The sequence below is a fragment of the Cladosporium halotolerans genome, assembly GCF_011745625.1.
Source record: "Cladosporium halotolerans strain TM138-S3 chromosome Unknown Sca1, whole genome shotgun sequence".
Classification (NCBI taxonomy): Eukaryota; Fungi; Ascomycota; class Dothideomycetes; order Cladosporiales; family Cladosporiaceae; genus Cladosporium; species Cladosporium halotolerans.
The window spans coordinates 575,537-599,864 of NW_027191452.1; the positions used below are offsets into that span (position 1 = coordinate 575,537).

Consider the following 24,328-nt stretch of genomic DNA (forward strand, 5'->3'; position numbering starts at 1 on the left):
AACCTGGGTGCCGCCATCACCAGGTAAGGTGTTGTACCAAAGACCCTGGTGTGGTCCTTGAACAGGAGTTTGATCGTGATCGGCGTGGCAGTACGCCGAAGTTGCGAGTATGGCAGTAGCAGCAAGGTACTTCATTTTGAATGAAAGACAAGTGATCCTGATACCTTGATGAGATGCTAGGGTGAGCAACTCAAGATATAAAGCTCAAGTGGGCGGGTACCTCTACTGCTTCACTAGTCCCTTCAATGGAGCTCCGGCATGACAACCAATGTTTACTAAAGATTGGCGTACTGTGTCGTCATGTCCTTACCAGAAGAACCAGATCGTCTAGCACTTGCCGATAGGCGAGGAGATGCACGTTTGGCCGTCGGCGCACACGTGGAGTCATGCAGCTAGAACATGCAGCTGCATCTACCTTCTGCATAGGTTCTAGATTGACAGATGCGCCACAGCCCGGGTGCTCGCAATCTATAGATTTTGTTGGTCATCACCACATTGAAGATGAAGATAAGAGCCCCGGCCGACCAGACCAGGGTAGCTTCTCAAAGCTACGTGTAGTTCCGGAGTTGGTGTCTCAGCATCTATCCATGCCTTCTTGGCCAGATGCGACCATGAAAGGGAAAAGGTTACTGTAATCAAAACTTCAAACGTAGGAAAGACGTGAAGTGTTGTCACTGCGTAGCTCCTCACGATATTTGCATTCAGGCGTCACCAATCTCCGCCCCTTGTCCAGAGTCCATTCTCTTGAACGCATTTTGGACCTGACGATCCCAATCACTCCAATAGACAATCGCCCATTCTGCGAAGCCCACCAGATACAGAGCAATACATTGCCCAACCCATAGACCCGCTAGCCCCCATCCGTTGAATGCAAGCCATACACCCAATGGCAAGGCACCGCAGTAGTAGCTTACAAGATTGACCGCCGCACCAACGTGCTGTCTGCCCATCCCTCGCAAGGACCCACCGCAACTACCATTGAGACCGTCTGCAATCTGAAACAACGCTACGTAAGGTAGTACCTCAGCGGTCAGTCGAATGACCCGATCATCGTCATTGAAGATGCGCGCAAAGTCGTTGCGCGTGCCCATCAGAACGGCGAGGACGAGCGTACCCAACAGCATAGAGAGCCAGGCCGCGGTGTTGGCGGCTCGTTTGGCGCCTTTCGGGTCGCGCGCGCCAAGTAGGTTTCCGACTCTGGCACTCGCTGAAACTCCTAATCCGAAAGGTATCGTGTTGAGCACTTGATCTGCCGTCATAATGCAAGACTGTGCTGCTAGCGAAATCGATCCTAAGTTACCAGCGGCGATGGCAACAATCTCGAATGCCCACCACTCGGTGCCAACGTGTACCACACCAAGTGCCGCAATGCGGGCAAATGTGGTGACATTCTCCATCGATTTTCGACTCCATCCGCCCCAACACTCCCATCCGCTGACAAAGCGCGTATATGCCAGCAGAAGCAGGAAGCTGAGCCAATACGAGATGCCAGTGGCCAAAGGCGCCCCGAGGAGACCCATGGAGAATGTATGGATGAACAAGAAATTGAGGCCGGCATTGATCGGAGACGTGATGCACAAAACGTATGTGCCAGGTCGCATAATTTCTTGTGCTTGGAGGTATTTCTTCAAGCATTCGAAGTAAATGTACCCAAGCCCGCCGGGTAACAGAACTTGTAGAAACTTGGCTCCATCGCGGGCAATGAACTCCTCCTGGCCCAATGCGCGAAAGATCGGGCCAGCGCAAAGCCATAATATAGCCACAGGCACATAGAACAAGGTTAAGACCAAGAACGCTCGTTGAAGAATGATGCCTAGATCATGCATGCTCTTGCCTCCAGTAAAAGATGCGCTGGCGAGAGTGTCGATAGCCGTTGTGCCGCCCATGCCGATCAACCAGGCAGTACACATTGCCCACATGTAGCAAAAGGCAGAAACAGCCAAAGCCTCGGGCCCTAGACGACCAACGATGAGGACTGATACTGTCTGCAGAGAATTTTGCAGTGTGTAGGCAAGAATGACCGGTATCGATCCCTTGAACAGGATCCAAAACTCCTGGACAACGTTTTTGAGGTATGTCTCAGCGTCGATCCCATTTTCATCCGTTTCGCTGATCCTAGATCCAGAAATGATTTCCGGGCGTAATAGTGATGTTTGCTCGTCGGGCGTATCGTAAGAAACCGATGGGTTTTTGCGGAACATCTCGGGCAGCCATGAACGCCCATCTCGGCTGTCGTTTCGTCTGTCATCCATAGTCAAGGTGTACTGAGCTTAATTGCAGTGAAGTGCAGAGAACAAGACCGTATTCGAAGGGGTAGACTGCGCTCTTCAACAACGCTCGCAAGACCCACTGAATCGACTTTGCATCTCCCTTCCGACATGCTTATAGATGTTAGCAAGAAAATGTTACGTACCACCTACCAGCTCTGCGAGTACTCGGAAGCCTATCGTTCATGACATGATTCTCAGAGATGGCGAAAGCCTGAGTTAGAGTATGCATGCTTATCTGCCCGTCGGCCAGCTGAAGTGGAGGAGACTGATGCAGGTCGGCGCCGATTCGTGCGCGTTGGCTCCAGTCGCGAGCGACCGGGGCGCTTCTGCAGGCCGATAAGCACGACGCGCGCATTTTGTATCTACTGTGGCCGAGATGTCCACAGCCACGCGGCTTGGAGTCATGAAGAACGAGATGCGGAGGTTGAATTGAATCAAGCCTCTGAATGACGTTTCATGCATTGGTGTCTGGTGACTGGTCCATGCGTCTGGCCGAAGAAGTTCCCTTCATGCATCGACACAGCACTTTGCAGTATCCAGGAAGAGATAAGGTGATCGATGAATACTTGACGAATACCTACTGTACTGCAGATTGCCGGCCTACCCAATCGCCTCCGTAGCCTGGTTTTGCGAAAGCACTTCAATCCAGCATGAACCGCGTGCGATTGAGTTGCACTCAAGTCTCATGATAAGATACACATCTGCCTCTTGTCTATCGGCACGATTTGGTCACGACACTCAAGAAAGTGCCATTCAAAATCTCGGCTACAATTGCCTACAACTTCCAAGCCTTGTGCCTTAATACAACTAGCGACGTTCATTGGCCTGAATGAACCAATCGAATCGGCATAGGTCGGGTTCCCTTATCAGCGCCAGTGGCGCAACATCCATGCTTGTGCTGATTGAAGAACGCTTCTCGACTGGCGCCGCTGCCAAAATCCAGCTTTCATGCAGCTCTAGGGCTGCAAGAGCGATCTGGCCATGTTGTCGTACAGTCCCCGGAGAACTAAAGTTTTGTTAGTCACTATCTGTCCGTTTCATTCGATGGTGTCCGTACCTGAGGTAAATTCCGCGCCGTCGTAGCAGTTCTGTAAGATGCATATACGATGTCAAGCTCTTATCCTTGATTCAATGCTTCAATCTAAGATATTCTCGATCATCTCAAAGGGCAGGCCTTTAACCAATCAGAATGAATACGCTCATGCTGTCACAAGAGAAAAAGGTGTCTTTTGAAGCGCCTCAACGAAGTCCTACGCCCACTTCAGGTGTCGTGCAAGAGCTAGCGGATCGTCGAACTTCTATCGTCAGCAAAGAGGGGGAAATAATCAACGCTTCCGGCCACCGAGACCAGCTTCAGCGACAATACGGGCTCCTTTCAATATGCGGCTTGGCTCTGAACATCAACTCGGCATGGATCGTGTTCGGGGGGTCTCTGACGATCTCTGTGCTGAACGGCGGACCACCCGGCATCATATACGAATTCATCGTGGCTGTCGTCTTTTACAGCTTCATCGCCGCATCCATCGCGGAACTAGCGAGTAGTATGCCATCATCTGGTGGCGTCTACCACTGGGCTTCGGTTACCGCAGGCGTCAAATGGGGCCGTAGCATTGGCTTTTTCTGCGGCGCCCTCAACTTCTTCGGATGGATCTTCGATGTCGCCTCGGTTGTTTCCATTCCGGCGAACGTTACAGTCCAAATGTATGCCATCTACAACAAGGACTTTGTCGTCGAGCCTTGGCATTCATACGTCGCTTTTGTCTTGATCACCTGGCTGTGTACCGCTTTCGTGATCTTCTGCAACAGGCTTATCTCACATCTGCAGTATGTCGGCATGTCTCTGATCATTTTCGGCGGTCTGATCACCATCATCGTTGTTGCTGCCATGCCAGAGAGACACGCAAGCAACGCCTTCGTTTGGAGTGATTTTCAGAATAGTACCGGCTGGAACAACGGCGTGTGCTTCCTTGCAGGTGTGCTGAACGGCGCTTTCGCCATAGGTGCGTCTAACGATCCGTTGAGACCGTGTTAACATGTGAAATTGACTGCGCTCTCAGGCACACCAGATGCGGTTACGCACATGGCTGAAGGTAGGTCCAGACACATACTCAATGTTTTCGAGATAGTAGGAGCTTGCGCTTACCCTGCTGGTCCTAGAATTGCCCAACCCGAAGGTCGACCTCCCAAAAGCGGTCTTCGCGCAAGTTGGTCTCGGTTTCTTGACTGCACTTTGTTACGCTATTACCATCCTCTATGGGATTAACGATCTGGATGCAGTGGTCAACAGCAGCGGTTCCTTCCCCCTTGCGGAAGTGTACAGGCAAGCAACTGGCAGTGACGGCGCGACTTTCGGTCTGCTCTTCATCGTCTTGCTGAACATGCTTGTGTGCAACATAACCACGATCACCATGGTCGGCCGGCTTTTCTGGGTGCTCGCGCGTGACAACGCTACCCCATTCTCCGGATTTTTCTCTCAGGTCAACGAAAGGCTTTCTTGCCCGATCCCTTCTACTATCCTCTGCGCAGTGCTTTGCACGGCCGTAGGTGCGATTCAGCTTGGCTCCAAGACAGCTTTCAACAGTCTCGTCGGGTCTTTCATCATCCTGACAACGGCAAGCTATCTCCTGGCCATCTTGCCACACCTGCTCACGAAGCGAGCAAACATTCCGAAAGGACCCTTTTGGATGGGCGATCTCGGATTCGTGGTCAATGGTATAGCTTGCGTTTTGATCGTGTTCTTCAACATCTTCTTCTGCTTTCCCTATGCGTACCCTGTCGAGCCTATCTCGACGATGAACTGTAAGTTTCACCTGCGTCTTGCTGTGAAGCGGAGCTGACACGTCTCAGGGAATTCGGTTATCTTAGTGGGAGTTTGCGTGATCACATCTACTGGCTGGCTATATTCGAGAAAGAGATATGAAGGTCCAAAGCTATACCATTAGATACTTGGTCCAGGGTGACATCAACGTACGAGACGGAGATGGCGCACTGACCGCGACAGCAACGGGAATTTGCGGGCGTATCGGGGAATCTCGGACAGCAATTCTTACCACAGCAAGCGGCCTCTTGGCCTCTCTGCACTCTCCTGTGAACATCCTCACGTTGCGTGACATCGAATGCCGCTCTCAGTAATGAAAGACCTCCATTGCAGCCATCAAGCATTCTCAGTAAGGTGTCATACCAGACGCAAGTATACAGCCGCAGAAATGACGTTCCAATTGGCGGAGTAGGAGTCTTGCTGATGGATCGCATTGCTACAATTGTCCGTAAGCCTGTACTTTGAAGTGTATGGGAGATGTGACAGCTCTCAACTGCCGCCCTACTCATGGGGCGTCAAATCGTTCCGTACGGTGGGGCTTGGCTGCGCAGTGGTATAGCGACCGACAGCGCAACTGGTGCGGCTGATCAACGCCTCAAAACGCGCTCATGGGCAGAGCCGTGCGGAAGCGATCAATCACAGCACGAGCAGTTAATTCCATCAATCAATCATGCAACCCTTGCGGGGCCCCAGACTGGGGATCGTCAAGTGGATTTAGCCGCCCCCCACACCACCAGCCAAACCCGACAGCATCTCAAGCACATTACCCGCCTTGGTATACTACAATAACGATACCAAGCAAAGTCTGCACACCTACCCCGCTGAGGCCAAGCGAACGTTTCAGTCGGTCGTACATCGCACGAACGGTCGTCGGAACGAAACCCCGGCATCGGTCGATATAAAGTTGAGGGCTTTGCCCACAAGCCATGTTTCACAACAAAGCCTCTGCGTCCTCGCCTCCTAATCGATTCAAACAAACACTCAGCATCTCTACTTCAGCATGGCGGTCGGAGCGGGTGCCAAAAACGCGGCCGGGGCTGCTGATCCGGTCCTCACCCAGGCTGTCGAGAACGACCCTGTGCCATGGTACAAGAAACCAAACCTACGACGCCTCTATTTCATGATGTTCCCAACTTTGATCTTCGTCGAGGTAACCTCAGGCTTCGACAGTCAGCTAATTAATAGCGCTCAACTTGTGCCATCGTGGAAGGTCTATTTCAACAATCCAGCTGGGGCTCTGCAAGGCATCATCGCAAGCATGTACTCTCTTGGCGCGATCTGCTCCCTCCCCTTCGTGCCTTTGATCAACGATCGCCTTGGACGAAGATGGGCAATCATGATCGGGAGCTCTAGTGAGTTATGTTTCTTCCAGAATTAAGACGTGATCTGACGAATATTCAAGTCATGATCATCGGTGCCGTCATCCAAGGTGCCGCAAACGGCATAGCGATGTACCTGATAGCTCGGTGGCTTTTAGGCTTTGGCATCCCAATGTGCATTGTTGCCGCATCCTCCCTGCTCGGTGAACTGGGATATCCGAAAGAACGGCCTATCTTGACCTCATTGTTCAACGCTTCTTACATGATTGGATCAATCTTGGCAGCCGGCATCTCCTTTGGAACGCAGCAAATGTCTGGCAATTGGTATTTGACACAGTATACCAGCCATTTACTACTTGGCGGCTGATCAAATTTTGTAGGGGCTGGCGCATTCCCTCCCTCTTGCAAGCCGCACCTTCACTTGTTCAGGTCATTTTCATTTTGTAAGCACCCCCGAGCTCCGCCCACGTTCGAATCCAAACTGACAAGGGCACAGCTTCATTCCGGAGAGTCCGCGATTTCTCATCAGCAAAGACCGCCACGATGAGGCAAGAGCAATCCTGCTCAAGTACCACGCCGAAGGTCGGACTGAAGACGTTCTTGTCAACGCTGAGATGGCACAAATCGAAGAGACTATCAGACTTGAGCTCGAAGCGTCGAAACAGTCTTGGTCAGATATGATCCGCTCCGCCGGAATGCGACGTCGCCTTCTCATCGGCTCTCTCCTTGGACTTTTCACGCAATGGTCTGGTAACACCCTGATTTCATACTACCTGGACAAAATCCTGACTCAAGTTGGTTTCACCGACCCTCAGGTGAAGGGTAAACTGAATGTAGGGCTGAATGCTTGGCAACTGGTGAATGGAGTGATCATAGCATTGATCGTCAAGAAGTTTAAGCGCAGGACCATGTACCTGGTTTGCACCTGCAGCTTGTTAGTCGTATACGCGTCGTGGACAGTGACCCAAGAACGCTATCTCTCGACTGGAAGCCTGGCCGCTGGTAATCTTGTGATATTCTGGATGTTTGCTTACTCACCATGCTACAATCTGGGCTACAATGCGTTGACCTACACCTTCCTGGTTGAACTATACCCTTTCGCAACGCGCTCTCGTGGTATATCACTGTTCCAGCTTTTTGGCCGTTGCGCTGGCTTCTTCAACACATTCGTCAATCCGATTGGAATGGAAAACGCAAAATGGAAATACCTGCTATCGTGAGTTTCAGTCAGAGCCCCGCTGTTCCTCGCATACTGACATGGTTAGCTACGTTTGTTTTATCGCATTCGAGATTGTCTGCATCTACTTCTTGTGGCCAGAAACCTCTGGCCGAACCCTTGAGGAGCTTGCATTCTTGTTTGAAGACAAAGACCTTGCAGAGCAAGCGGCACGGGTAACGGAGAAGCAGCTACATGGTGAGGGAAGCGTATCAGAGCTCAAGGGCGAGACAGGAACTGTCAGGATTGAGGATAAGTCGGCGGTTTAAGGTTGTGTCTATGTGGTTGAGTCCGGGCGTGCCTCTCACGATATTAGTATCTTGTTTCCAGATGGTTGAAGGCCTTACCAATGGCATATCCCCATGTCATCAATACTGCGCCAAGGTTGGAAATTCCAGGGATGGCTTAGACTGCGTACGCTGGGAGATACGAATATGCCAGGCACTACATGTTGGCAAAGATCATGTCACGAGCTGCTCAATGGGGCGCGAGCTGCACACGGCTGTCTCTGAGTGGGTTAGAAATTGGATGGTTGTACCGATGTGGCAAGCGATCCTTCGCGCCCACCACTACTTGACAATATCTGCAACTCAATGATACATGAGAGCCTGGATGATCTACGCCTAATGGTAGGAGTATCACGAGACGCAGAGACGCGGATTGCAAGCAACCTAAGAATTGAAGAAATGCACTCTCACCATAGTTGCTTATCAGATCATCCGAGGCCTCCATCAATCGCCCGCGAGAGCCATGGGCAAGATGGCCTTGTCCGTCACAGCATGCCATCAGGCTTATGGAATCTTCGGGACAACTGAAGCCAGAGTCGCGTACTTTCTTCATGCGATCCGACCCAGATCGCAGTCTATCAAAAATGTATGTCCGGGTCATACGTTTCGCTGAGAAAATACCTCGTGCACTTGAGACACGCTCATCAAGCATTGCTTCTTGGAATCCGCGAGGCAGTGCGTCTCGACCAGTCTATACTTCTCGCGCAAGGTGTTGCAAGGGTTAGGGTTGGGGCAGACTGAGAGTATTGGAGCGCAGCGCTGGTTGGCTCGCCCCAGCAGGCGCTAGTGGTCGTCGCCTCCCGAAGCCCCCCCGCGGAAATTCTATGGGTACCTATAGGTAGGATCATGAGCTTCCTTGGGGTTATGCCAGGCGTAAGAGATCCCAGACACAACACCGTACCATCACCATATTCGTGATTACCGATGGGGCTGACACCAGCGTAGTAGCCTTTGTGATAGACGGAGAGTAAAACATGACGCTGGTGTCATGCGTGTAGCGTCGATCTTACCAGCATCGTTGGACGGTTGCTCAGTTTGTTACTGACCGCTGGGAATATTCAGATCGAACAGACTATGTGATGAGTGAGGATATTTTGCTTTAACCGAAGTGCGACTCTTACACTGTATACATATTATGCATCGATCCAGCGAACGAAGCTACAGTACTTCAGTGAGAAGGTGGCTCCAACAGATCCGCAAACTCGCCCCGACCAATGGCGCCCTCTTGCCAATCGCGCACGAACGCCTCAACCTTCTTCGTCATACCCTCAACGTTGAAACCAAAGTAGTCGTAGATATACTTGCCCGGCAAGCTGTGGCCGAAGCTGCGCATGTTCAAGCCCGCATCCGCATACCTCTCCCACCCCAAGCTCACGTACGGCTCGATGACGACGGCGGGGATATTCTCGTTCCGGCGCAGCACCTCACGCTGATACTGCTTGCTCTGCAGCTGGAACAGGGCGTGCGAGGGGAAGCTGACAACGCGGGCCTTGATGGGCAGAGCCTCGGCAACCTTGACGGCGAAGTGCAGTTCGGCGCCAACCGAGATGAGCGTGACGGCCGCGTCCTTCTCCTCCCTGACAACGTACGCGCCCTTCTTCACGCCCTCGCGCTTCGTCACGCCCGTCTGCGGCAGCGCGTGCCGGCTGACGGAGATCATGCTCGGGCCCTGCTTGTAGTTCACCGCGGCCTCCCACGCGCCGGCAACTTCCTCACTGTCGGCGGGGCGGATGTAGTGCATGTTGGGCATTGCGCGGTAGAGAGCGGCGAGCTCTACGGGCTGGTGCGTGGGGCCGTCTTCGCCGGCGCCGATGGAGTCGTGGGTTGCGACGTGGATAACGGGGATCTTTTGGAGAGCTCCCATGCGGACGGCGGGGGCGGCGTAGAGGTAGAACATGAAGAATGAAGAGGTGATTGGGATGATGGTACCTGGGTTGTAGGCTGCAAGGCCGTTCGCGATGGCTGCCATGACGTGCTCGCGGATGCCGTAGTGGATGTATCGGCCCTTGTAGCTGCCAACTGAACCGCCTGGAATGACGTTAACCCTGATATTAACATAAAAAGAGCAGGAAGCCTTTACTCACTGATTGGCTTGAGGTCCGGTGGGTTGAAGATCTCGTAGTTCTTGTAAGTGAGGTTGACTGAAGGAGTGAGGTCGGCGGTTCCAACCATGAAGGTGTTGATTTGCTCGACAATATCCTTCATCACATAGTTGTTGCTCTTTCTGGTGGGTGTGTTCTCAGTCGGGAAGCTTGAAGGAATGAGCTTGTTCCAGTCGGCAGGGAGTCTGCCTTCGACACGGGCCTGGAACTCTGCGCCGAGTTCAGGATGGGCCTGCTGGTACTTCTCCACTAGCTGATTCCATTCCGACACCCAACGATCGCCACGAGCGGGAATATCTGCGTAGAACTCCTTGACCTTTTCAGGGATGTAATATTTCTTGGAGGGGTCCCATCCGTACGCCTTCTTCATGTCGGCGACGTTGTCGGTTCCCAGCGGCGCACCGTGAGAAGCTGCCTGACCGGCCTTTGCACTGCCGACGCCAATAATGCTGCGGACGTTGATGAACAGCGGCTTGGTACGGTTGGGGTCGCGACCCTTCTCCATGGCGGCGACGATGCCATCTACATCGTTGATACCGTCCTCAACGTCAATAATCTCCCATCCGCATGCCTCCATCTTTTTGTTGACATCCTCAGTATTGGTCAAGTCGACGCTACCGTCGCAGGTGATTTGGTTGTTGTCGTAGATGCACTGTAAATGTCAGTAGGGTCACTCTACTCACTCGCATGGTTTGAAGCTTACAGTAAGGTTCGTCAACTTGAGATGACCAGCATACGAGAAGGCCTCGCATCCAACGCCCTCTTGCATGCAAGCATCACCAACTGTGACCCAGATGTGGTTGTTGACCACGTCGTAGCCAGGGCGGTTGTATGTCGCGGCCAAGTGCTTGGAAGCCATTGCCAATCCAACAGCGTTTGCTATTCCTTGACCAAGGGGACCGGTGGTGAGCTCAATGCCCTCATGTTCGATCTCAGGGTGGCCTGGGCACAGGGAATCAGGCCTTTCTGAGTGATATGACAAAAGCTGCTCCCAGGTCATTGCCTTATAGCCAGAAAGATAGTGGTTGCAATACTGGAAAAGACAAGCGTGACCGTTCGATAGCACGAAACGGTCTCGGTTAAACCAATTCGGCTGATGAGGCGCGTACTTCATTGTGTACTTCCAGAGAGCCACACCCATGGCTGCCATGCCGATTGCTGATCCTGGGTGACCCATGTTGAACTGCTCGCAAAGATCCGCAATCAAAATGCGGAAGTTCTGAAGCACCAACTGGATCTCATCTTGACTCGTGCCTTTGCCGGAGGGCGCACTTGGCTTGTGTTCGCTCTTGAGAATGCCGTTTGTCATGTTCTCACCATACTTGGTGGATTGCACAGGTCTCTGGACCTCTGCTGCAGCCATTTTGCGTTTGGTGGGCATTCGAGTGATATGTGAAGAAAGAAGCCAGCCGCTACTAGAAAGGAAAGTTGCAGTGAAAAGTGTCTAGGCAAGTAAATAGTAATGAAGAGGAGCGAAAGGCGTGTACTTGACCCCCCCAATCTTTATGATGCCTCGTAATGAGGACATTGAGCCTCCGGTCCCGCAGAAATATGTTGACATGACGCTTATTACCGAAAAGTGGCTGCCATTTTGGCGCATGGGGGGGTACCTCTTTGCTGCCGAAGCAGAGCTTCGATTTACCTGTTGGAGGTCTGTAAGTGCAGAAGGCGGGGCGCGCCCAAACGCGTGCATGCATGGCTCGGGGCGTTGTTCCGGGCGGATGATGTAGTTCGAAGGGAGTTTGAGGCTCCGGTTGCTCTCTAGGGTCGAAAGTCAGTGGTTCGACCTTCCTTTCCCCGCTTTCGCCACGGGTCCCTCGCTGAAGTGTCCGCTGTACAACCAGGCCCGCCAGAACACTTTGTTCGATCGAAACAGTTGTAAATGCTAAAATATACATTACTCACACGATCGTGAGCCTCCACATGAACGTTGTTTCCCAACATGCTGAAACCGATATCGCAGCGGTGGTTGTTCATATGAGTGACATTTCGTCAGACGCAAATAGGCCCCACGGTCAGAATACCAAACCGGTTTCGCGACTTGAAGTATGCAATGCCAGTGCATGTAGATGTCAGAGTCGCCGTAGGATTCTGAACTTTCGTGATACAATGAAGAACTCTTGATATCCTCGACACAGCGCGAATTGAGATGCCATCTCACGAATCCATGTTGCTGCAAATGGCTTGCGGAGGTCACGAGACGGGGGCATCTCTGAAGAGCTCATTTACATGGGAGGCAATCATAAAACACCTGAAAAAGTCAGGAGGCAGCATTGCAGACCCATCACACTGCCTATCGTCCGTGATGTGAGTCTGGTGGAGTTGTACAGTTCGACAGCCATGAGGCAGCCCGTGGAAGCCTGAGGAATCAGGCTGACAAAACGCGGGCCGAGTCTCCCGCAACGCCGACGGCTCGAAGTCCAACATCCGCGTCGCGACTGCCTCGCTTGATGGTGATCAAGCCACCACACCAACCTTTGCCCGCTCCAACAACATCGGCGTGAGGCGCATTCCTCTCCTCCACTCGACAAAAGTCATCGCCCCCTAGCAAACCTCTTCACGACATCATGGCCAACTATCTCGCCTCCATCTTCGGTACCGAGCAGGACAAGGTCAACTGCTCCTTCTACTACAAAATCGGCGCGTGCCGCCACGGCGACCGCTGCTCGCGCAAGCACGTCAAGCCTTCCTACAGCCAGACCATCCTCCTTCCGAATCTCTACCAGAACCCCGCCTACGATGGCAAGTCGCGCATGACGCCCGCGCAGCTCCAGAACAACTTCGACGCTTTCTACGAGGACTTTTGGTGTGAGATGTGCAAGTTCGGCGAGCTCGAAGAGGTGGTAGTGTGCGACAACAACAACGATCACTTGATCGGAAACGTGTACGCGCGCTTCAAGTATGAGGATTCCGCCCAGGCCGCGAGCGAGAGCTTGAACAGCAGGTGGTACGCAGGAAGGCCCGTCTACGCCGAGCTCAGTCCTGTCACCGACTTCCGCGAGGCTTGCTGCAGGCTCAACAGTGGCGAAGGATGCGTGCGCGGCGGATTCTGCAACTTCATCCATCGCAAGGAGCCGTCCCCCGAGCTTGAGAGAGAACTGGAGCTTTCGACGAAGAAGTGGCTGCGCGAGCGCGGTAGGGACCCGCGCAGTGTCAGCAGGAGCCCGACTCCGGAGAGACCAAGGTAGTAGGCTCGCCTATAATGACTATCCTGCCCTTCCTCAAGCTACATCTCTTCACAATCCACCAAACCGCTTCACCGGACTATTGACATCTATTATCAGTGTTGTCGTCAATCCTGACGAGATCATTCTTGATCTTTCTGAGATCGAGTGAGTGCGGATTCCTCTTCCGGACACTAAAGCCACGGACGGCTAGAGGGACTTCTGGGGGGAGGGACATGATGGGCAGCGGCCGACCACGACAAAGAAGCACATGCATCACCCCATCGAGCCAGTGAATGAGTCATGGGAATGAGCTGCAAGAAATGTCCTCAGGAATCGCATCGCATCGAAGCGAATGATACCCAACACAAAACAGGATTCAAGCGAGGCGTAACGGTTAGGAATTACTGGGAATCCATGGGAATTACGTGTACATTAGCAAGTTGAAATCCCAGCCGGAAAGGTTTTCAAATTCATGATCTCCCATACTTAAATGCAATTGTGACACCCGCTTCTTCAAAGTTGTATTATGTTATCTACATCGAGCGTGGGACTCCAATTGGATTGGTAGAACGGCTTTACAATCCTTTCTGATATAAGTCAGTACTTCGAGCAAGATTGCATACATCCCCAAAACTCATGTTTTGCCCAACGCGACTGTCATGCCACTGACATTCAGATAAATGATGTTGCTTCAAATACTAGCTATGCAAGGCCCTTTGCTTGCGCCAAATCATGGTATCGTAGAATCTATACAAAAAGCATCACCCCATAGCGCCCGTCTAGTCTCGAACCGGCCTGTAATGGAGCCGGCTCCTCGAGAAATGCAACCAAGGACAAAGCAGACTCCAATCACGAGGACGACGCATCCGCCATCTTATCGCCGCCGCTGTGCCCGATATTACTCAACACGCCGCTCTCAACCAGCCAGATGATGACGGCGACGACGGCCGCAACGAACAGCAGAAAGACGATCCAGAAGCCCCAGCAGACGCGCGCGCGGTTCTTCTTTTTGCTCTGTTGGCGCGCGAGCCAGGAATCACTGCGGCTTTGTTAGCAACAACGTTTTGAAGGGAGCTGGCCCTCGCGGAGGATATTGGTCACGTACGAGTCATGCTGCGGTCCAAGTTTCTCGCCCTTCTCTTCGTCGAGGTGGACGGCGTACGAGAAGCGCTTCCAGAAAGCCGGGTCACGAACGCCGGCCATTTTGTTGTGAAGTGCTGGTAGATTTGTTCAAAGACCAGTGTGATAGGATGTGGTTTCGCGCCGGTTGATAGCACCAGGATGTGAAGCCTTGAGTGGTGAGATGGACCGATGTTGATCGCGTATGACCTGATTGGTAGGTGGTGGTATCCCAAGGCGGGCGCTGGAATGCGGGCTGGAAGGTAGGGCTGACGGACGCTGGACTCGTGACTGAACGTTGTATTGAAGGAATGTGATTTGTTTGAACGAGCGACAGATCTGCTTTGAAGGAGTGACAGCGCCAACGATCTAGGCGAGAAAGGAGCAGTGTACGCCAGGTGCAGCGGAGTCGAATGAAGTCAAGGCGAAGTCGAGGCCGAGACTGGAAGACAAGAAACACAACCTACATGGACAAGCCTCGACCAGACCGGAGGCTCAACGGGTGGGATGCGGGCATGAATAGTACGCCACACAACGGCTAGGATCATGGCTGATTCGCCGTCGCCAAAAGAGAGCTCGCCGGGTCTCCAGTCTGGTAATTTAATGTACATGAATAGTTCGTTGCGCTAAGGGGGCGATGGGATCCGCTCATTGGCCCGCGACGTTGGCAGCTGTGAAGACGGAGATTGGCTTGACTCGGCCTTGGACTTGGCCTTGACGCGGCTTGGCCTAGCTTGAAGAAGGCCGGTTTGAAGATGCGCGCCTTAAGGGGTTTGGTATCAGGACTGCCGCTCTTGGAGATGGCACATCACGAGTCAGAGGTTTGCGCATCACTCGGGTCGATTTCTCTTCAGCAGGCTGATCGTGGAAACATGACACGCTAGTGGAGTAAAATACATAAACGACGATTGATGCTTCTCGCGCATCCAAATTCCTTACCAACGCCTTCGCTAAACTGTCAAATTTGTACCGCTGCACCGACGTTATTACTCCGACGTTGCACCTTCGAAACGTCGCGAACGTCAAACAACCGTGGCAATCCTCATGCCTTGAGCCACTGTTCGAAGTAGACACAATTCCCCGCGTTGATCGGGCCGCCGGGAGCACAGAGGTCGAAGACGGGACACCTTCCGCATGGTGCTTCGGTAAGGCCATTGCCGACAATCTCTTCGATACCGTCGGCGTCGTAGGACCCAGGAGGCCTGAACTTGACGCCCATGACCGTGCGATAGCCATTGCCAACCTTTTCGAGTTTCTCGTCCCAGACCAGCACATTGAGTATTTCCTGAACCTCTCGAATAGTGATTGAAGCAGCTTTCGACTCTCGGATCGCGTTGGAGTTGGTAATGAAACTGTGAATGCTGTCTGCAGTTGGATAGCCGCGGCTGCCGGCTGGGAAAGCCACTTGAGTGATGACAGGCTCGGGTTGTCTGCGCTTGTTTGGAGCCGCCGCGTCGTCGCCTGTAGTCGAATCGCGCTTGCGCTTTGTCCCAGCTTTTCCTCCGTCCTCCGCGTCCACATCCACGGGCGAGGTATTGCGATCGTGTCTAGACCGTGTAGGCTTGACTTCTACCCAGCTCTGGCTGCGCACGTGGAAAACGATCAAATTGCCCAGCTCTTCCACAAGTCCCTCGTCAAGGTCGCCTGAGTCGAAGAAACTACCTCCAGTGACATCCTCGGCGGGCGCGAGATGAAAGAGCATGTAGATCCGCTGCGCAGGCGACTTGACGCTCTTTATGCTCTTGATCAATTGGCTCGACTCCAGCTTCTTGATGATCTTGTTCACATTTCCTGGCGCAACACCTGTATTCTGCTTCAACCTTTTCAACCATATTCCCGTAGTCTCAGAGTTCTCAATCGCCTCGTAGATGAGCCTTTCGTCATTGTCGAGGTTTGAAAGCGAGGCCGCGACCTCTTTTGATCTCGGAGCCCAGTAAAGCGTGCGCTCGGCTTTGAGGGTGCGGAAAAGCTGATGTTGCACAAGCTCTTGCACGATTCGGATGAGTTCACCAGGCTCCTGGATGCCGCTGAGCTTCATAAGCTCCTGCTGGGCATATGACTTGACGCCCTCCGAGCCTTTCGCATTTGCGAAGGTCGCTTCGTGGAGGCTGCTCGCCTCGGGGGAGAGCTTCGACATGGCGGCGATGTGGTGTGCAATGTCGGCCGTGCAATTGTGACTATCCGCTCATATTTCTCTGTCCACAACAGTCGCGCAAGTTTGTCCGAGCTAGCGAAAGTCGCCGCGACTGTGTGTGTCACTGGTGTGGTTTGTCGCGCATCTTCTCAAAAAGTTACCAACCCCGCCGCATGACTTCGAGGCTTGCCGACGGTGCCAAGCATTTTGCCGCCTGAGGCTAACATCTTGGGAGGCGATATCTCAGGTTCACGCCACTACATATAACGATACATCCGCGTAACGATAGTTTGCGCTGAGGCGGCAGCTTGAACATGATCAACGAGACTATCGATGATCATAAACGTACCCATTAGGTGCTCAATTGCAGGTGGTATCTTGGAACGCCGCGCTAATCCTCATGATCTATATCTCGTCAACTTTCATTTCCCAACTCGAGTCTGGGAGACAAAGCAAATTTCTCCAAACTTTTCAAGTGGCAAACATCTTCCTCACTCTTTCAAGCTCCGGCAATAGCTCCAGCATCCGGAAAGGTTTCGTGACAACGCTATCCATGCCAGCCTCCAAAGCAGCAGCCTGCTGCTCAGCTCTTGCGTTCGCCGTCACGGCAACTATCGGGATATGGCCCTGCAGAGAGCCCTGAGCTTCCATCTCGCGGATCTGACGCGCACACGCAAGACCATCCATGATCGGCATTTCAACGTCCATTAAGACCAGGTGCAGCGGAATGCCGCTGTGGCGATTGGCGTGTGAGGTCTTCCTGATATGGGCCAAAGCTTCATGGCCGTGGTTTGCGACTGCAACTGTGTAGCCTGCGCGCACTAGCTGCTTCGCCACCACCTTCTGGTTGACGAGGTTGTCTTCGACGACGAGCAAATGGAGCTCAGTGCTGGCTAGGTCATCCAGTTCGCTGACCTTTTGTGTGGCAAACTCGTGAGTGACATGGCTCTGCGTTTGTTCTTCTGTCGTTGCAGCAGCGGTGAAAATGCTGGCTTTCGAACGCCTGCGAACGTTCGAGCCCGAGCCTGTTGAAAAGGTCTGGCGCGCAGTCTTCGGCTGAGGCGGGCCGCATCGCTGTGCCTGGACGTAGAAAGCAAAAGTTGATCCCACGCCTGACTCAGATGTGAAGCCAATTTGGCCACCCTGTCTGCTAGCGAGCTCCCTGCTGATGAAGAGGCCAAGGCCACTTCCTCCGTATTTGATGGAAGTCCTGGGGCTCGCCTGTCCCCATCGTTGGAACAAACGTGTCATCTCTTCGGGGGAGATACCACGTCCGGTGTCTTTGATCTCGATCGATAGGTATATATCTTCGTCAGCGCGTGGAGATAGCGGACTCCTCACATTGGGATCAGCGAGATATTTCATTCCCTCACAGAAGTTCTCTGGACACTGAACGCTAGCGCCAACTGATACTGTGATCTTCCTCAAGTTGCAATTCGCAGTGAACTTGATGGCGTTGGTAAGTAGGTTGATCAAGATCTGCAACAAACGGCTCGGGTCAAGTCGAAGCCAGTCCAGGTTCAGTGCATAATACGATGGTAAGAAATGGTATTCCAGTGTAATGTCCGATTTGAGCAACTCGCTGTCAAACATTCTGAGCGCCTGCTTGATGGTTTCAACAGGCTGGACTTCCACCGGACAGATGACAAGCAAGCCCGAATCAAGCTTACTGAGAGTGAGCACGTCGTCAATGATCCTCTTTTGATGTTGGGCACACGCCACGATGATTTCGGCGCCCTCCAGATGTGTCTCCAGGGCGTCTCGATCCAACGTAATCGTGCCACGATTGTTGTCGAGAAGTTCTTTCAAAGCTGTTGTGATGCTTTCAGCGCACAAGGTAATCGCAGATAGCGGATTGCGTGCTTCGTGCGATGTCATGTCCATAAAGTTCTCCTGCTGACGCTTGAGTTCCATGGCCTCTTCGGTCCGACGAGCTTGGAAGCCTTCCGCCCATTTTTGTCGGCTGATATCGGTAAGACAACCCAAAACACCTGCGACGGTCGCGTCTTCTCTCTTATCAGCGTATGCTGCTGCCAGAATCCATGTATCTCCCTCAATTTGCTCCCCACTGAGAGTCTCATCTGTCGTGAACGGTCGCTTCAGTCTCAGCTCGAAGTGCACTGGTTCGCCTGAGGTGAGCTTGGCCCATTCGCGGTCCATGAGTTCATGGTCATCTTCGTGAATCACACTATACCAAGACAGTGGGTAGAACGCGTTGCGTGGATGTTGAGTAAGCTCAAACCATTCTTCGTTCGCATAGAGCACGTTGCCCAGCTCATCAAAATGAAACATTGCCATGGGAGAAAGCTCAGTCATACGGCGGAACCGAACCTCAGTCTCTTTCGCCTCTTGCTTGGTTACCGCTAGTTGTTCTGACATTCGAATGCGGTCTTGCGTAGCCAGCTCTGCTGCATCTCGTGATCGCTTCAGCTCCTCCTCTGCAAGCACGACTGAAGCGATAGATGTCGCCATCTGCCTTGAGAGGATGCTTATGAACGTCTTGTAGTCGCTGTCGTATGCACAACGAGGGTTGATGCCAATGAGCATAAAGCCCAGCGGGTTTTCACGGTTCGTTGGGCCAACTGGACACAACACAGCGGCCATGCACTCATCTTCGAAAGCACGGGACCTAGCCACTCCCCGAAGTCCTTGTGGGAAAGTATCGTCCTCATAAGTGAGTAGCATGATCTTCCCGGTGGAAAGGGCTTGCCGGAGTAGGGGGCTAAGTGATTCAGCCGCCGCGTCAGAGTCTATGCGTGACGGCAAGCCTTTACAGCTTGGAGGCAAGCCTAACATGCCTTCCAGAGTCCATTGACGGCTGCTGAAGCTCGATGAGGGGTCGGAGGATGTCTTCGACGTCTGTGAGGTTGCCTCCCATTGCTCGCTGAGGACGTTTGGACGGTGCATTGCGGTGTCAGGGCTTGCAGCGGCATATAGCGCAGCAAACGGCACATCATAGTGGTTAGGGTCAAGCCCTTTCACAGCCTGCTTCCAAAAGTCTTGCGTGCCTTTCGCGGCAGTTGTGCATCGCCCGAGGAGCATCAACGTGGACATCCTTCGCTCGGTCATGACTTGTTTGGTGGTCTCGAAAACTGCATTGTAGAAGCCGGTTCCTCCGTTCTCTGCTGGGACGGGCATGATCGCCCAAGAAGCCCATAGCTCCTCACAGAAGCCGTTGCGCTCTGTTATATAGAAGGCGTTATCCCCACTAGCCGACTGTCCCAATTCTTCCGCATTGTTGAAGTGTTGATCGAAGCTACCGACTAACTCGGGCCATGCCGCTGCTAGAGACATTCCAAGCGCTCCAGGGTGTCGTTTCCCTAATATCAAAGCATATCCCTCATTGTAAATCATGATCCTGCTCTTCAACCACCAAACCGCCGCGGGCCTCGGATCTAGAAGGCAGGTATTGACCAGACGTCTCAGCTCATCGGACCATGAGGACATTGGCCCTAACTCAGTTGAGGACCAGTCATGATTCCGGATGAGAGCGACGTGATCTGGCACGGTGCGGCCCTGGGGAAGCTTCGAAGCCGTTACATCAAAGGTCCAGATAGGTTTCACAAGAGCTTCGATGGAGTGCTGGCTCCTTCGCTTTAAGCGATTCAGCAATGGTCTTCGCGGTGAAGCTGTGGCATCACTCGACTCGTGAATGTGGAAATCGGACCCACGTTCTGATATTTGATTCCAGCGCTCGCTCAATGTCGATGAGAGCCATTCTGGGTCGTGCTGTTTCAGCTTTTCGAACAGATCATCGACATTGACATGCGCCGCTGAGGGGACCGATCTGCGGCGGGCGAAGAGGTTGGACATGCTGCTACCCAGCGCAGGGCATTGTAGTGTACTGTCACTGGCAGGACAGGCTGCTTAGCGGTATTCCATGAGTTAGGAGGAGTAGACTGACAGACTCAGAGTCACGGTGAAGAGCCGCAATGGAGTATAGAGATGGAGACAGGATTGCGACCAGCGATACTATAGCTGGGATGGCGGCGGCGGGACAATGCCGGGCCAGCCTTCGGTGGGGATCTGCGGAGCGTCTCCCAGATCTCGCATTCTCGGGCCGGACCCAGCCCCAGAGTCTCCGAGCTCTTGACTTCCGAAATCAAACTGCGCCCCTGGCCAGCACAAGTCACGTGCTTGTCAACCGGAGGGCGCCACATGCATGTCATGGTTCCGAAAGTGGATCAAAGTAGCATCTGTTAGATTTCAGTGAAGAGTCAGCCATCTAAGTGGTGGCCCATTTGTTACATTCTTACGAAGGCGACTGCTTGCACGGAAATCTTCATCACATGAGAAACAAAAGGAATCGCGTACCCACGTCAAGTTCGCTTATCTCGGTGGCAGAATGTGAGTTGGAGCTCTGGGAGTCGACGATACTCGCACCAAAATCGATCCGGCGAGTCAAAGCAAGATTGTGATATGGCAGGTCGCTCATCTTAATCGTACGCGTTCGACGAATCATACGTTTCAACTCTCACACTTGTGACAAAGGTGTGAATCGTTGCATTCAAGAGCCCGAAACCATATACATGAAAAGCAAAAGTATCACTCGAGGCAACGCGCGAAATGTGAGTATATCCATGCGGGTTTCTCGCTGTAACCATGAAACGCTGACGACACCGGAACGGAACCTTCGAGGATCCTCGAACGCATGTCTCTCATCTCCAGGGGTAGCATTGTGTTCTTCGATTTAGAGACAAGTTCTCATCATGCAAACATTAGGCGTCGATTCATGCGACGTAACGAAAACCTCAACGCAACCAAGCCCGAAGTATGCAAGGCCCATTCTCCGCATCTCTTCCGCACAACAATGCATGCGACCAAGCGCGAAACCACGATAAGCTCACGCAATCCAGAACCACACTCTCTCGAGCCAATTCTTCGGCACAACCTCCGGCCATTCCTCAGCGTCGAGCGCGGCTTTGCCGGTCCAAATGTCAGCCTCGGCGGGTTTGACGAACTTGGTGCGCTTGAAGAGCTTCCAGAAAACGAAGAGGCCGATGTAGACGGGGACAACGATGTACCTGGATCAAGAAGTCAGTAATGCTTAGGGCAATTTGTGGCAAGAAGAAGAATTACGCTGTGATGAAGTCCTCTATGGCCCAGTTCGATTCGCCGGTGATGGCGTCGTGGGTGAAGACCTTCCAGCCATTGAAGACGACAATGATGACGAAGAAGACAAGCGCGAAGTACGCGTTGTACGGCTGGAACTTTGAGGCCCAAGGCTTGTCCTTGTCGGTTACACCCTGCGCCTTGCAGGCCTTGCGGAATTGGAGGAAAGCGATGAGAATGCTGATCCAAGTGAACAATGAGGTAATAGTGGTGAGCTGGTAGCTTGTCAGCTTATTGTCAACACAATTGCTTCGATCTGAATAACTTACCGTCTGGAACCAATTGAAGACATTGTTGGACCCCTCAGAAACGGTCTAAGAGAGTCAAGTCAGCGTTTGACGTCTCACCGGATCATGTCTTTTCGGCTTACCATATAGGTCAAAAGACCAACAGATGCGGTCGCGAGGACGCAGTACACAGGCACGCCCTTCTTCGTACAAGTGAGCAAGAAGCGGGGCGCCTGGCCATTCTGAGCCAAAGCAAAGAGGTAACGAGAACCGCTGAAAAGGAAAGCGTTTCCAGAAGAAGAGGCCGAGGTGAGAATGACGGCATTAATGATGTGTGGCAAGACGGGGATACCGGCGCGGACGATGGCAATGACCCAGGGAGAAGATGCAGCACCGGCACCACCGTTGAGCAGGCGGTCGTCATCAGCGGGGACGATGACACCGATTGCGAGCGATCCCAACACGTAGAAGAACATGATGCGCCAGAAGACGCGGCGGCAGGCCTTCGGAATGTTGCGACGAGGGTTCTCAGCCTCTCCAGCGGCGACGGCAACCATTTCCACACCGCCGTAACTAAATGCAGCATTCACGAGTGTGGAGAAGAGACCTGCGAAACGGCCAACATATCCGACGCCGACGTATTGTTTCATTGCGGCCCATGGAGCTGTCCAGTACCGGAATCCCAGTCTTCCCTGGTCGGGGGAGCCGCCGAGATCAATGATGAAGGCCAGGAGCAGCAAGCCAACAATCGTAATGATCTTGATCGAGGCAAAGATGAATTCGGCCTCACCGTAGATTGATACGGCGAAGATGTTCAGACATATGATCAGCGCGAGAATCAAGGTGATCCACGCAGCCTGGTTGATTTCATCGTTCCAAAAGCCAATGACAATCGCAGCGGCGGAGATTTCAGCACAGAGAGTGAGGGAGCTGGATAGCCAATTGTTCCATCCGACGGCAAAACCCATGGCCGGATCGACGTACCGAGCGCAGTATTGAGGGACAGCACCAGGAAGCGGAAGCCATGTGGCCATCTCACCCAGGCATTGCATCATACCGAAGATGGCGAGACCAGTGAACGAGTAACCGAGAAGGACAGAGAGAGGGCCAGCCTTGACGAAAGCACTGCCGATACCCTAGGCAATCGAGGTCAGCACCATTCTCCTGCCAAATGGAGAGGTCAGCCTGCTATACTCACCAAGAACAAACCAGTGCCAATGGTACCACCAAGGGCAATGAATTGGATGTGGCGTGATTTGAGGCCACGAGCGACGTATCCATACTCTTTGGTATCGTCAGTGTTGTCCTGTCACTTGGTTTCTGGGGTATACCGACTCTCAGCAGTTTCAACATCACCGTACAGGGCTGCCGCTTCTCCTACGGCGACCGAGCCTCTGCGAAACTCAGTGATGCCGTTCTCATGGTCGGAGCTGGCAATGTTCTTGTCATCGACAATGTACTGGCGCTTCTCCTCGTCGGAATCTGCCATGATGAGGGGGTTCGCGAGAAGGTTTTGAGTGGGATCCAGCAGTTGGTGTTCAAGAAAGTGAGCTGGGTGGTGTCGACTACCAAGCCCGCACAGTAGTGACCAGGTGAAGGGATCGCTGCAGTGAAGAGTACCTTGCTTGTCCCGAACAAAAGGACGCTGCGTGCGATGTCAGGCCACGGAGGTTGAATGTTGCGGAGGGCGTGCGAGCGGCGCGAAGGCGCGCTGCTTTTAAAGCAGTGCTCTTGCGCGAATCGCGCCTTCCCTGCGATTAGGCCCGGACGAGAGCAATGGCGATCCGCTGCTAGGTGCCGCTGTGACCCTGCCTAGTCCCATACCACGCCGCTCTAAGCAAGACCTCGATTGTCAATGGCCTACCGGCGCCGAAGCCTGCAGATGAACGCCACACAGGCTAGGGGCCTGGACACGACAGGAACGAGCATGTCGTCGCGACACGCCGCAGGTGACATGCGACCAGGGCAATGGCACTGCACCCAAAGTTGGCGCTAAGCAGCACAACTCAGCCCGGCACACACGCTTGAGCAAAAGCAGCATTGTCGTGAAAGACTGACACGCGATAAGCATGGCGAGCCCGGCTCCGCACGTAATGGCGCCGTCCACGGCAGAGATGCGGCAGAGATGAGGTTGGTCCTCCGTGGCGATGCCCGCTCCTTACCCCAACGCTAGCGGAGTCGTGTCCAGACCGTCGAGGTTTGCCCCAGGCCCATCCTTTCCACGTCCACACGATCAAGTGGCGCCGCACATGCTATTGCCATGGTGGATGCAGACACGACGGATTTCTCCGACCTGTGGCGCACAACAAGGAACGCTCACAGGCGCGAGTCCCTTTGTCAACACACCCACCACGCATGCTGTGACACGCGACACGCACTCTTCCTGACGACGACGATAACTAGCGAGAAAATAGCGCCCGGGTGCCGCCGCCGCAAGGCCTGAAGGAAGCAAGATTCCAGAAGCGCCGAGGGCTGGGCTGCAGAGATAAGGCGAGCGGTAGGGGCCCTGGTGGCTGCTTGTCTGCCACGCTTGATTCGAAGCTTGGCACTTTCGCAA

General features: G+C 53.3%; 10 protein-coding genes across 10 annotated transcripts; 3 read left to right on the forward strand and 7 right to left on the reverse strand.

Moving 5' to 3' along the window:
- Positions 1 to 701: 701 nt before the first annotated feature.
- WHR41_00226 (uncharacterized protein) lies at positions 702 to 2,252 on the reverse strand (the record flags this gene model as incomplete). Its single annotated transcript, XM_069368832.1, has 1 exon — positions 702 to 2,252. The coding sequence occupies one exon, from the start codon at positions 2,250 to 2,252 to the stop codon at positions 702 to 704; it is 1,551 nt and encodes a 516-aa protein (XP_069234387.1).
- A 575-nt stretch (positions 2,253 to 2,827) lies between these two features.
- Positions 2,828 to 5,193, reverse strand: WHR41_00227 (uncharacterized protein). The gene is made up of 2 exons (XM_069368833.1): positions 3,328 to 5,193; positions 2,828 to 3,276 (listed from the first exon to the last, which is right to left on the reverse strand). Exons 1-2 carry the CDS (start codon positions 3,369 to 3,371, stop codon positions 3,078 to 3,080), a joined length of 243 nt encoding a protein of 80 aa, XP_069234388.1. The 5' UTR covers positions 3,372 to 5,193; the 3' UTR covers positions 2,828 to 3,077.
- WHR41_00228 (uncharacterized protein) lies at positions 3,460 to 5,212 on the forward strand (the record flags this gene model as incomplete). The annotated part of the gene is made up of 4 exons (XM_069368834.1): positions 3,460 to 4,270; positions 4,328 to 4,360; positions 4,428 to 5,069; positions 5,118 to 5,212. 4 exons carry the CDS (start codon positions 3,460 to 3,462, stop codon positions 5,210 to 5,212), a joined length of 1,581 nt encoding a protein of 526 aa, XP_069234385.1.
- An 876-nt stretch (positions 5,213 to 6,088) lies between these two features.
- WHR41_00229 (uncharacterized protein) lies at positions 6,089 to 7,997 on the forward strand (the record flags this gene model as incomplete). The annotated part of the gene is made up of 5 exons (XM_069368835.1): positions 6,089 to 6,440; positions 6,491 to 6,731; positions 6,788 to 6,850; positions 6,904 to 7,623; positions 7,673 to 7,997. 5 exons carry the CDS (start codon positions 6,089 to 6,091, stop codon positions 7,890 to 7,892), a joined length of 1,596 nt encoding a protein of 531 aa, XP_069234386.1. The 3' UTR covers positions 7,893 to 7,997.
- A 988-nt stretch (positions 7,998 to 8,985) lies between these two features.
- WHR41_00230 (uncharacterized protein) lies at positions 8,986 to 11,375 on the reverse strand (the record flags this gene model as incomplete). The annotated part of the gene is made up of 3 exons (XM_069368836.1): positions 8,986 to 9,938; positions 9,995 to 10,664; positions 10,716 to 11,375. 3 exons carry the CDS (start codon positions 11,373 to 11,375, stop codon positions 9,079 to 9,081), a joined length of 2,190 nt encoding a protein of 729 aa, XP_069234135.1. The 3' UTR covers positions 8,986 to 9,078.
- A 1,204-nt stretch (positions 11,376 to 12,579) lies between these two features.
- Positions 12,580 to 13,200, forward strand: WHR41_00231 (uncharacterized protein; the record flags this gene model as incomplete). The annotated part of the gene is made up of 1 exon (XM_069368837.1): positions 12,580 to 13,200. The coding sequence occupies one exon, from the start codon at positions 12,580 to 12,582 to the stop codon at positions 13,198 to 13,200; it is 621 nt and encodes a 206-aa protein (XP_069234134.1).
- An 828-nt stretch (positions 13,201 to 14,028) lies between these two features.
- Positions 14,029 to 14,904, reverse strand: WHR41_00232 (uncharacterized protein; the record flags this gene model as incomplete). Its single annotated transcript, XM_069368838.1, has 2 exons — positions 14,285 to 14,904; positions 14,029 to 14,218 (listed from the first exon to the last, which is right to left on the reverse strand). The coding sequence occupies exons 1-2, from the start codon at positions 14,380 to 14,382 to the stop codon at positions 14,029 to 14,031; spliced, it is 288 nt and encodes a 95-aa protein (XP_069234137.1). The 5' UTR covers positions 14,383 to 14,904.
- A 436-nt stretch (positions 14,905 to 15,340) lies between these two features.
- WHR41_00233 (uncharacterized protein) lies at positions 15,341 to 16,435 on the reverse strand (the record flags this gene model as incomplete). Its single annotated transcript, XM_069368839.1, has 1 exon — positions 15,341 to 16,435. The coding sequence occupies one exon, from the start codon at positions 16,433 to 16,435 to the stop codon at positions 15,341 to 15,343; it is 1,095 nt and encodes a 364-aa protein (XP_069234136.1).
- A 468-nt stretch (positions 16,436 to 16,903) lies between these two features.
- On the reverse strand, positions 16,904 to 20,245 carry WHR41_00234 (uncharacterized protein; the record flags this gene model as incomplete). The annotated part of the gene is made up of 1 exon (XM_069368840.1): positions 16,904 to 20,245. The coding sequence occupies one exon, from the start codon at positions 20,243 to 20,245 to the stop codon at positions 16,904 to 16,906; it is 3,342 nt and encodes a 1,113-aa protein (XP_069234139.1).
- An 825-nt stretch (positions 20,246 to 21,070) lies between these two features.
- On the reverse strand, positions 21,071 to 24,153 carry WHR41_00235 (uncharacterized protein). The gene is made up of 6 exons (XM_069368841.1): positions 23,107 to 24,153; positions 22,970 to 23,055; positions 21,915 to 22,907; positions 21,814 to 21,858; positions 21,512 to 21,759; positions 21,071 to 21,456 (listed from the first exon to the last, which is right to left on the reverse strand). The coding sequence occupies exons 1-6, from the start codon at positions 23,258 to 23,260 to the stop codon at positions 21,276 to 21,278; spliced, it is 1,707 nt and encodes a 568-aa protein (XP_069234138.1). The 5' UTR covers positions 23,261 to 24,153; the 3' UTR covers positions 21,071 to 21,275.
- Between the last annotated feature and the right edge of the window lie 175 nt (positions 24,154 to 24,328).